General features: G+C 39.8%; 1 protein-coding gene across 1 annotated transcript in view; it reads left to right on the forward strand.

The window, feature by feature from the left end:
- Positions 1-12966, forward strand: part of FRRS1L (ferric chelate reductase 1 like) — a 43506-nt gene that overhangs the window by 14214 nt on the left and 16326 nt on the right. Inside the window, exons 3-4 of the mRNA XM_020995618.2 lie at positions 6075-6213; positions 8903-9149. Coding sequence (XP_020851277.1) covers positions 6075-6213; positions 8903-9149 — 386 coding nt within the window. The remainder of the gene's footprint in view (positions 1-6074; positions 6214-8902; positions 9150-12966) is intronic.

Genomic DNA, 12966 nt, shown 5'->3' on the forward strand with positions numbered 1-12966 from the left:
CAGGACAATATGGAAACCAAAGAAGGAGATAGCTAGAGAATGCTCCATGGGGAAGAGAGGTCTCGATCTTGGGGGATAAACAGAAGGGGATTTTCCATAGGCAGAGAGGAGAAGGAAGGGCATTCATTCTAAGCCAGAGAACAACATGGCTATGGGCACAGACACAGGAATGAAGATGACACACTCAAAGGACGATGAAGAGATTACCCTGACTAGGCCAGAGAGTGGGGTAGTAGGAAATTAGCTGGATTGCAAAGGACGAGACAAATCACGAAGGTCTTGAATGCCAAACAGTTTAGATTTGGTGCCACAGGCCAGAGGGATCAAACAGGCTACTTTGCAGCCTGCAACACTCAAAGTAAGGCCTGAACTAGATTAAAATGTAATTCTTATGTTTCAAAGTGTAAGTTTTACATTTTAATATGTAGCAAATATTAATACAAAATATTGAACAAATAATATTGAACAAAATAAATAAAACAATTTCTATTCAAGTTTGACACTACTACTGTAGTAGGCAATAGGAAGTGTTTGAAGTGTTTTGAGCAGAGAATAGGGAGGAATTGGTGATTGACTGAATGTAGGGTAAGAAGAAGAGAGATATATCCAAGATGACTCCAAGATTTCAAGCTAGGGTTCCTGGGAGAATAATGGTGCCATTGAATGAGATGGGACAGTAGGGGGTAAAGAATGAGGTCAATTTTCATTCTTTCATTACACAAGCTTTTATTATTGGTGAAAGGTCCAAATAAAAATGCCCAGGAGGCAGTTGGAGATTTGAAATTGTATCTCAATGAAGAGATAGAACTAGACACATAGACTTGGGAGCTGTCTGTTTAAAGGATCCACTTGAAGTTATAATCATGAATGAGCTTGGCAAGGAAGAGAGGAAAATAAGAACAGAGCTAATAGAGTGCTGGACATGGAGTCAGGAAGACCAGGGTTCAAATCCTGCCTTGGGCATTTACTAGCTGTGTCTAGAGAGTGATTAGGCACACCTTTTAAACTCCTGGTGTCTCACATGCCTCATCTGTAAACTGAAGGACTCAGCATTCTCTGGGGTCACTTCCAGCTCTCTGTCTATGATCCAATGTTGAATGCTTACAATGAGGGAGTAGGAAGAGGAAGGAAATAAATATTTCTTAAATGCCTACTATGTGCCAGGCACTGAGCTATGTGCTTTACAAATATCTTATTTGATCCTCACAGCAATCCTACAAGGTAGACGCTATTATTATCCTCATTTTACACTTGAGGAAACTGAGGCAATTAATTAAGTGACAGTAATTAAGTGACTTATCCAGGGTCACACAGCTAGTAAGCCTCTGAGGCCAGATTTGAATTCAGTTCTTACTGACTCTGGACCTAGTGCTTTATCCACTATTCTACCTAGCTGCTTCTAGATGAAAAGAAAGAGCCAGAGTAGAAAGCAATGAAGAAGTCAGACAGATGTTATTAGACCAAGCAAAACAAACACAATTCTACTTGAACATGAAGACTTTCAAATATTTGCACACCACTATCCCATCCATCCTATATCTTCTTTTTTCCAAGCTAAATATCCCCATTTCTGTCAACAGATCCTTTTATGGTGTGGTTTCCATTTGTCCACTGCCTTGTAAGTAATAGGCTTTAACCTTCAAACGCAAACGCCTGCATAAGGAAATGCTGACTGAACTAATCAGCATTCAGAAGGAAATTTATACTGCCATCTTGCAAATTGTCATGGTCTCTGAGAAAAATCTCTTTATATGTTTGTGTGCATATTTGTGCCAGGCACTACATATACATATTTATGAACCCCTTTAGCAGATAACATATCATATGATATATAATTTAACCTACACATATATATGCGGGTATATTACTAGGGGTTAGCAGGACCAGGCATTAAATGACTTGCCCAAGGTCACACAACCATTATGTGTCAGAGGTAGGACCTGAACCCAGGCCTTCCTGGCTTGAAGATTAGGTCTCCACCACAAAACTGTGTTCCTCTCTTATATATGTGTACATATATATCATATAAGGCAGCTAGAGGACACAGTGGCTAGAGCCTTATACTTGCAGTCAGGAAGACCTGAGTTCAAATCTAGCTTCAGAGAGTAGCTAGCTGTGTGAATTTGGGTAAATCACTTGATCTCTTTCTGACTCAGTTTCCTTATCTATAAAATAAGGATAATAATAGTACCCACTTCCAGGTTTGTTGTGAAGATAAAATGAGATAATATTTGTAAAGTGCTTTGGAAACCTTAAAGCATTATATAAATGCTAGTTGGTGGTGGTGGTTGTTGTTGTTACCTCCCCCAGGTATAAAGTGGCAAAGCTGAGATGTGACCCTGACTCCAAATTCAGAGTTCTTTCCACGTCTCAGTTAGCCATGGTAAATAGCCACTTGACATCTTTTTTTTCTTGCCACTAGAGGGAGATCTTTCCTCTTGGAACTCCATCTGGCTCAGCAGAAAACCAAAGCTCCTTCAAAATTCTCTCTTCCTTTGGCGAGCCTTGTTTCTTACCTTCTGGACATCCAATTCTTATGGGCTTGCCCCCAAACTCTAGCGTCAGTTACCCATAAAAACACAAGTTCTTTTCCCAGAGGTCTTCTGATATTCATATGTAGCTTATAAGGACTTATTTCTGAATCTCTATTCTCTTCTGCCTTCCCCTTCCACTGAGCTCCTTGCAATCTACACACTATCATTTGCCATCTTCTCTTCATCTTTGTTTTTTGTTTGTTTGTTTAGCAGTTTTCAGTTGTGTCCAATTCTTCATGACACCTTTTTGGGGTTTTCTTGGTAAAGATATTGCAGTGGTTTGCCATTTCCTTCTCCAGCTCATTTTACAGATGAGGAAATTAAGGCAAACACAGTTAAGTGACTTGCCTAGGTCACATAGCTAGTAAGTGTCTGAGGCTGGATTTGAACTCAGGTCTTCCTGACTTCAATTCCAGCTTTTCATCCACTTAGCCACCTAGCTGCCCCCTCTTTATCCTAGATCTGAACAAGTTCAGTACCTGACTTCTTTTCCATAACAATCCCTGTCCTCATACTTGTGGGCTTCAGTGAAAACAGTAGTGTATCTTTGGCCTCCTCCTTCATCAACTTCCTCATTTCCTATGACCTCTGTCTTCACTCTTCGTTCAGCCACCCACCTTGTAGTCATACCTTAGATCTTATAATCACCTAAAACTGACATTTCTATGATCATGAACTCTGAAATTCTCCTGGCTGATTAAAATCTTTTTTATTTCTCCTCTACCTTATTCTTCCTAAATGTAACTCTTTGGCTTTACCACAATCTCTAGTTCCTCTACTGTACCCTATTCTCCCAGTACATTACCTCTGCTCTGACCTCCCTTCAAAGTCTTGACCCTATAATTGACAAGTTCAACCATATGTAATCTTCTGTCCTTGAATCCCTTTCCTCAATGTCTTACTACCACCCTATTTCTGATTCTCAATCCTGGGTCACAGCCCACGCAAACAAATGCCCCTGGAGGAAATTCACCTGAAGGAAACCTCTGGACACATCTGGAATTGCAGAGTCCACTACAAATCTATCTTATCAGATCTAAACGGAATCCTTACTGCTACGGGATGATCCTATTTTTCCTTGGCTAACTAGTATGCTTCCCTCAGCAGCTTTTCCAAAATGTTTCTTTCCTTTTCAAGCCTCTTACAGAACCCCCTCCTCCAGTCTTTCTTAGCATATGACCTTGCCTCCTATTTTACTGAAAAAATAAAGGTCATGAGTCATGAGCTCACTCATCTCCCCGATTCTATCCATACATCAAAACCATTCTGCATTTTACCTGTCCTGTCCTCCTTGACTTCATTCTGTGAAAAGAAAGTAGGCTTTCTTCTTCTTATCAAGGCCAACCTCATTCCTTGCGTTCTGGATTCCATCCTCCCTTCTGGGAGCTTGCCCCTTCAGTCATTCCACACTCCACCTTCAGCCTCTCCTTATCTACTGACATCTCCACCACTATATACAAACATGACCCCTTCCTAAAAATAAATAAGTAAATAAAAATAAAAGAATTTTTAAAATCTTTCATTTAATAAGTCTGATCAATTCTACCTCTATAATATCTCCAGATCTGTCCCTTTCTCTCCACTCACAACTTCAGGTCTTCATTACCTCTCTCCTAGGCTGCTGAAATAATTCTTACTAATTGCTCTGTCTACTTCTAGTCTCTTCTCCCTCTCTAATTAATCCTGTAGACATGTGTCAGATTAGCCTTCCCAATGCACTGGTATGCTTTCAATGCACCATGTTCAATGCACCCTTATTCAAAAATTTCAGTTGTTTCCTGTTGCATCTAGGATAAAATACAAATACCACAGCTTAGCATTTAAAACTCCTCGCAGTCAGGTGCCAACCCATCTTTCCAGATTTTCTTCATCTTCCTCTCTTTCATTCCAGTCAAACTGGTCTGCTAGCTTTTCCCAGCTGATCCCCGAGAATCCCATGCTGTCTCTTCATTTCTACAAGACAACTCAGATATCCCCTGGGGCCTTCTCTGTTTATTACCCGCCACCACCACCACCAATGTTCTTGCCTCCAAATTATCCTTCCTTTACTTTTCTGCATACATCTTGTAACCCCCAGTGGTATGTAAGCTCGTAGGTGATTAAAAATTGTTTGAGTCTAATGGAATTGAATCACAGTCTCAGTTTACTCAGTTAGCTTGGCACACAAATTTAAGGGATTAAATAGCTCCTTTCAGGCATTTCCTTTTTAATTCAAAGTCTTTTTGTCCCAGGCCCTTGACTCTTAGGGTGAGAAATCTTCTGACTAGTTCACCTTATTTCTACTTTTTAGATCGAATTCACTGTTTATACTCCCAAGGCTTGCCTAGGACCTAAAGCCTGGGGATTTGGAGGTTTTAGGCTCATTTTATTTGCTGGAAAAGCAATTTATGCCTTAACTCCCTTCCAGTCCTCCAGAGTTGACAGCTGTCTCCTAAAATTCATGTTTTCTCTGTAGCCTATGTGACCATACTAGGCAGAGACTTTGGTGGCAGCAGAAGAGTCATGATCTGAGTCATCTGGAATCAGAAAGTAGTATAAGGAATGCAGTTGTCAGATGTCAGAGCAGCTGGTAGGTCCATAATCCAAATAGTTAAGTCAAGAGCTAAGCAGAATGTAGATGTTACAGCTGGGCAAGAGAACAGAAATCCACAAAAAGCACATTCTTGAGTTCAAACTTATGAATGGAGATAGAGAAGAAAGAATTTTGTAAATTATAAAGCACTCTAGGAATTCAAACTATGTAGAAAAGCAAAGGGAAGAAGGTAGGGAAGGCAAAGGTATGAGTTCCCATTGCTGGGGCATGGGAGAGGAAGTCCTATGCAGGCTGGAGAAGAATGAGGCATGGCTGGCCTGAGCACCCTCCTTAAAAGGAGATCTTGTGAGGACGTATCCAGTCAGAGGAAGAGTAGTGCACAGGGGCCAGAGGATACTTCTGAGATGTGAATTCCAGGGCTGAAATGAGGCTTCAGGATGAAAAGGTTGGTCGTGGTAGAGGAAGTCCTGAGTGGGGCCTGGAGAAGAATTGCATATAATAATTACAATATAAGTGGAAAGAACAGCAACAGACAAATCTTGTATGTTGTATAATTATAATAACCAATTTTAGCTCTGAGAAAGATTGAAAAAATGTGCCTCCTTCCCTTCAATGCAGAAGCTGGGAGTCTTTGATGTAGAATATTGGATATACAGTAAGAAATAATAAATGTTTTGGTTAGTTTCACTAAACTTCCCCCCCCTTCCTTAATCTTTATTATAAGGGATGATTCACTGGGTAGAAGAGTAGGGAGGTATTTATTTGAAAATCAATGTGATGAGAAAATGAAATGCTGCAGTAAAATAAGATTTAAAAATTTGCCCAGCTACAAAATTACATAAGCATTAAGATCTGCGTTGGTGAAAGGGATAGTGCACATAGACAAAGGTATAGATCCTTAAATGACTAAAGTCAGTAAATGGTCAAACCACAGATGGGCAGGTACAAGGGAATGTTCGTGTTCAAGATTTTAGAAGAAGTAAGACCTATTTTCCTCTGTCTTCTAGGTATGGGAAACCAGGATGTACTGCAGAAACCTGTGATTATTTCCTTAGTTACCGCATGATAGGAGCTGATGTAGAATTTGAACTAAGTGCTGACACTGATGGCTGGGTGGCAGTTGGATTTTCCTCAGACAAGAAAATGGTAAGATTGAAACTGGGGCTGGAGACTTGATGCATTGTATTATTGCTAGATTTGAAATTTGAAACTATAACCATGTTGTCCAGACTTCATTTCCTACTATTAAATGTGCAACATGGCACTTGTTTGATTTTTTTGTTGTTGTTCATTTGTTGGGATTTTTTTCCCCCTACAAATTGAGTTTTTTAGAATTTTCTTAGCAGGGCAACATCCTAGAAAAAACCAAGGTGAGTATTTTAAGAGGTGACTAACAATAAGCAGGTGCATTTTCTTGAAAAGTGTATTTCAGACAAGTTAAACCTTTTTTTTCATTTCAGTGGGATCCATTTGCTGAAACATGGTTTCTCAAAATACTGTTATCAGTCTTGATCCTTCTTATTGACAGACATTTGGAAATCTCTTTTGGGCTTTCTTCCAGGTCACATTCTTCTCACCTGAGCATATTTTTCAAGAGCCCTTGGATAACAAGGCGAAGTCTTAAACCCTGACACCTTATTGTTTGTACTGCCTGTTTTTATGCTGTGTTTATCCCAGTAAAGCAAAACTAGGAGCTGAGCTCCTTCAATTGTTGGCTTAAGGAGGGAGTCATTTTGAGAGGCAATCAGTTTTTGCTTTTCTTTGCATCCTAAGAGTTTAACACAATGTCTGACACATAATAAGTGCTTAATAAATGATTGATTAAAAAAAACCAGAAAAGATTGTGTGTGTGTGTGAGAGAGAGAGAGAGAGACAGAGAGACAGAGAGTTAACTAATCATTTTATCAATAATAACAATAGCTTATATTACACTCTAATGTTTGTAAAGCACTTTATATACATTTCCTCATTTCATCTTCAAATCAATCCTGAGTGGGAGGTGCTATCATCATCCTATTTACAGATATAGAAAAATGAGGCCCAGAGAACTTAAGTCACTTTCCCAGGATCACACATCTAATAAATGCCTGAGGTAGGGGCAGCTAGGTGGCGCAGTGGATAGAGCACGGGTCCTGGATTCAGGAAGATCTGAATTCAAATCTGGCCTCAGACACTTGACACTTACCAGCTGTGTGACCCTGGGCAAGTCACTTCGCTCCATTGCCTCATGTAACAAGAACAAAAAAAAAAGTCTGATGTAGGATTCAAATCCAGGTTTTCCTGACTCCAAGTCCAGGACTCTCCTTGCTGTACCATGCTACCTCTCAATCATGGACTATTCAATTCAGGAGTCCTGTGGGGAAGACTACTTGCTGTACCACCCCAAAACAGTCCTAATTCCCCTAAGCACTCCCCACACACAAAAAAAATTACTTGATAAATATTTTATATAGATAATTAGAGACATGTTGTCTCCTCTAATAGATGGTGTGCTCCTTGAGGGCAGGAACTTGTTTCCTTTTTGTATTATATCTCCAGCACCTAACAATGATCCAGACAAAGGAGAAATCAAGTTGGAGAGGGAAGAACTAACTCTCTAGTTCTCGTCTTGTCCAAATACGAGTAGATGTAAAGACTTAGGGCAGCTAGATAGTGCAGTGGATAGAGTTCCAGGCCTGGCACCAGGAAGACTCATCTTCCTGGGTTCAAATCTAGCCTCAGACACTTACTAGAGTGACTCTGTATGACTCTAAACGAGTCACTTAACCATATTTGCCTCAGTTTCCTCATCTGAAAATGAGCTGGAGAAGGAATTGGCAAACCATTCCAGTATCTTTGCCAAAAAAAATCCCAAATGGGATCACAAAGAGTCAGACATGACTGAAATGACTAAACAGCGAAAAAGATTCTGCCTCCTACCTGTGATGAATGGAAATGCCTAATAGGAACATACTCTATATTTTCATGATTAATTATTAAATCTAAACTGTTCATCCCAAAGCATAGAGTCTGGAGCAGATGTTTTTATATGAAGATCACCCTGGGGGAGCCATGAGACTCCTAGACATTAGTTGAAGCTTTTTAGAGCTAGAAAGTACTTTAGGGCGTACCGAATCTAACCCCACTCATTTTACTCAAGGTGAAACTGAGGCCTGACTAGTTTCAGTGCCTTGCTCAAGGCCACATAGTTAAACAGTGATAGAGCTGGGAGTAAAACACAGTTTTTCTTGAGTGTTTTCCTCCTTACCTTGAAAGTAAGGAGTGGCTAGCTTTTTCTGATTGTATCCCCTGTGCTTGACACACAAGACACGCTTACTAAATATTTTTCATTCAGTTATTCAAGTGCTACTACATTTCTGTAGTACTTTCTAGTTACCTGAAATTGTTAGATCTCTTGTATAAAAGATAAAGAATTAGACAGACAGTCATGAAAGGTTTTAGTTCTAGCTCAGCTCCTTACTTGCCATGTTTCCTCAGGCAAATCACTTTATCCCTCTAGATATCAGTTTTCTTGTCAGTAAAACAAGGGCTTTGACTAGTCAGCCTATGGGGCTTCTTTCAGCTGTAATCATGATCCTATGAACTAATGATCAAATAAACTATAAATATCCCTTCTGACTCAATATAAGTTGTTTGTCTATGGTGTTTTAAGGAATAATTAACATTACCAACATGGAACCAGAAACCAAGACAAAAATATGACAAAAGGGCTGTCCCAATTCTATTCTTTAGGCATGAATGAGCAGTTATGTTCCCAGTTGTAATTTCTATGGGGCAGATCTTTCAAAAGATGCATCTCTGACTTTTTTTTCTTCTTAAACTATTTTGTTTTTAGGGTGGTGATGATGTCATGGCCTGTGTTCACGATGACAATGGCAGAGTCCGCATACAACACTTTTACAACGTTGGTCAGTGGGCCAAAGAGATCCAGAGAAACCCTGCCAGGGATGAAGAAGGCATCTTTGAAAATAATCGTGTGACCTGTAGATTTAAACGTCCCGTGAACGTTCCCAGAGATGAAACAATAGTGGATCTTCATTTGAGCTGGTATTACTTATTTGCTTGGGGACCAGCAATTCAAGGTAAGTTGATAGTTACCAATGGAATTCAACACCCTAAGCGATTATTCCCCCCCAAATACTCAAGCTATAACTGAGCTCCTACTATTTGTCCAAAAGTAGAGGATACAAAAGAAATATAAAACATGGACCCTGACACAGATTCACAGAGCCATTGCTCCTTTAAAGCACAGGAGTGGGTGGGGCTACGACACCTTGATAAAAGGAGCTTGTCAACCATTTGATCAGGTGATCTTGACAGTGATCTATCCTGGAAGTTCCTGTCTTGTTTCATGGGGATCCTGACTCAAAACCACCTTTCCTTCCCAGTTTTCCTTTTTGTTCATTTGTCCAAGCTCATCACCTCTTCTTGGCACCATACTATGGACTCAGAATTTTGGCATATAATTGTGGTTGTTACCTTGGCTGTGACACCTCAGTTCTCCTCTTTAATTCAGCCAGACCCTCCTATATTGATGATTGCTAATAAATTTGGCTTCCCCACCATTTTGATACTACTTTCAGGGCTGGAAATCCTACAGCCAGCTCTCAATGATTCTAACAAGTTTGCATCTAACTAAAACCCCAATTTTTTCTCACACGAACTTCAGTCTAGCTACATTTCCCCCATATTATACTTGAGCAACTGATTTTCTGAACTTCAATTCAGGACTTGACATTTATCTGTGTTATACTGCATTATGTTAGATGCTACCTTCATTCATCTCTTGCCCACCACATGAGCATCAGGCTTCCTTATTACAGAAACTGTGGGTAGCTTTGCAGGGATGAACCCAGGACCAGCTGCCCTGAACCATAATGAATGAAGACCTTATCGGCATAAGGAACAATTGAGCAAAATACGGAAGCGCGGAAGCATGAAAAAGATCTCCAGTTCTACACTTTGGTTACAACATAGAATGTGTGAAGGGGATTAATGTGAAAAAGTATAGAAAGACGGCATGATGCCAGATTGTGAGGGATCTTAAGTGCCAAGCTAAGGATTTTGAACGTAACTAGTTTCAATGGGGAGTAAATGGAGGGTTTTGACCAAAGGAATGGCATGACTAGCTCTATCCCTAAAGAAAATAAATCTGATAGTTATGGGAAAGATGACTTGGAATGGAAAGAAAGTGGTAGATGAGAAGCATTATTAGGAGTCTCGGTGGACAATATTGAGTATTATGATTGCCAGAGTGATAGCTCTTGTTAGCACATTATCCTAGGAATGGAACTTGAGAGTGAGCTTGGTTGGTATAATTCAGATGGGCAATGGAAGCCTGGATCTGATTTCATAGTTTTATCATCACTGACTCCACACATACTGTGTAGGAGAGCTGGAAGAACACAAAACATGACCTAAGCTGACATAAACACCTGGGAATACCCTCACAAAACATAATGATGACACAAGGGGAAGCAGCATTAGATCAGTGTTATGGGAGCCACCACACCAAGCCTCTTGGCCACTACTGGCCAATCTCTTCTATGCATACACTTCACTTCATCAACGCTCTATAACTACCACTCTATTTTACCACCAAGGCCAGTCCCTGCATACCACCAAAACACTCATATTACCAACTTTCTTCCTAGCATCCAGCACTCCTTAGTACTCTAGGATAAATGACAGTACAATCAACCTCTCCCTTCATCAGCTGACCCATAAGCAGGGAGATAAATAGACAAAACTCTTGCACAGAATACCTGCTCAGCTTTAATAACTTAAAATTGCATTAAAATTTTTAGGACACACTGTGTACTTCCCTTTTAGAATAGCGGCAGTGGGAATGAAGAAGAGAGGACAAGTGTTGGAGGCAGCAGGTTTAGAATGGACAGAATTATTGACTTAGAACAAATGCTTATTTCCTTCATGATGATAATAATAATGATAGCTAACATTTATGTAGTGCTTACTTTGTGCCATGTGCTGCACTAAGTGCTTTACAACTATTATCTCATTTGACCCTCACACCAACCCTGGGAGGTAGAGCTATTATTATCCTTATTTTACAGATGAGGAAACTGAGGCAAAAAGAGGTTAAATGATTTGCCCAGGATCACAGAGCTTGTAAGTATTCAGAGACTGGATTTGAACTCAGGTCTTCCTGACTCCAGACCTGATGCTCTATACACTGTATCACCTAGTTCACTGTAAGGGATTTTAGTGGCCATCTAGTCCCATTCCTTAATTTATAAATGTGGAACCTAAGAGCCAAAAAGGTAATGTGACTTCTCTGAGATAATATAAGTAGGACCACTGGCAGGAGCCAGGATTCAAACCCAGGTCTTCTGGCTCAAAATCCAGTGCTCTAGATTTAGGGAAATGTATCTAATGTAGAGAAGATAGTTGAAACCATAAAAGTGAATGGCATTGCCAAGGGAGAAAGCATCAAGAAAGTAGAAGGATTAGAAAATAAGCTTAAGAAACATAAACATCAATGGACCATTAAAAAAAAATGAAGAGCCAACAAAGACAGGAGGATCAGTTAGCTAAGAGGAAGACCAGGAAAGTGTGGTGTTTTGGGAGCCAAAGGTAGAAGGATTTTGCAGATAGTAGTTTAATTAATAGTGGAGAATATTGCACAGAAGTTAAGGAGGATGAAGGCTGGAAAAGGGATATTAGATTTAATGATGAGGTTATTGATTACTTTTGAGAAAGCAGTTTCAGAAAAATGGTAGGAATAGAAGCTCAGCTGCAAGAAGGTGAGATAAGAGTGAAAAATGTAGAGTAGCTAGGTGGTTCAGTGGATACAGCACTGGCCCTGGAGTCAGGAGGACCTGAGTTCAAATCCAGTTACAGACACTTGACACTTACTGGTTGTATGACCCTGGGCAAGTCAGTTAACCTCATTGCCTAGCCAAAAAAACAAAAACAAAATACAACAGTGAATAAATGGTAAGAAAGTAGAAGTATTAGATGGAGGCTACATTTTTAAGGAACTTGGCCATTAAGGAAAGGAGAAGGCTGGGACAGTAGCTGTAACTGGATAGAAGAATCAAAAGAAAGCTTTTCTGGGATACTGCCAAAGGATTTGGTGACATTTTTACCATTTTCCTACCTGCCAGTGTTACTTTACTGATTCAGTCTATGGAGTTAGGTGTAATTCAGAATTCACTTTGATATTTTATTTTGTCAACACTCTTCATTTTAAAAAAAGTATAGATTGACTGAAGATCTGAACCAATAATCCAGTGTTGGCTATTTCCATCAATGTCTAAACAGTAATGGATTCTGCAGTGGATCAGACCATCAGAATTACAGTAGTGCTGGAAATTGTAAAAGAGGAAGGATCTCACCAAGAAAAACTTCCATATAAATATGGAGGTTGCAACTCTAAGACTAGAAAATCAGTGGTCAAGGAAAAGAAAAAGGTTGATGGAGACTGGGAGTATATTAAGAAACCAGACTACGCACTTATATCTGCTTCCTTGAACTACTTCAAAAGTATTTGGTTTTCATGGATGTCAAAAGAATAGAAAAATTCCTATGAGAGTGGGAATAGTCAAAGAAGGCATGTAAGAAAAAAAATTAAACTTGAGCTGCTTCTAGAAGGAAGTACAGGATTTAAATAGACAGGAGAAGATGGAATGAGCAAGCTGTCTGTGAGCAAGGTATATGTTAACAAGGAGGAACCAGTTTGGGGAATAAGAAGATTGGCAAGTAGAAGAGAGCCTGGAATTTCAACCTGAAGGGTTTGATCATAGGCTATAGGGAGCTGTTGTAGGTTACTAAGCCAGAAAGTGATATGGTAAAGGCAATTAAGAGGATGAATCTAGCAGTTGTATATAGGGTGTCCTAGAGCAGGTAGAAACTCAGTATGACAGACCAACTAGAAGA

This window comes from Phascolarctos cinereus, unplaced genomic scaffold (assembly GCF_003287225.1).
Source record: "Phascolarctos cinereus isolate Bilbo 61053 unplaced genomic scaffold, phaCin_HiC Scaffold_4;HRSCAF=312, whole genome shotgun sequence".
NCBI lineage: Eukaryota > Metazoa > Chordata > Mammalia > Diprotodontia > Phascolarctidae > Phascolarctos > Phascolarctos cinereus.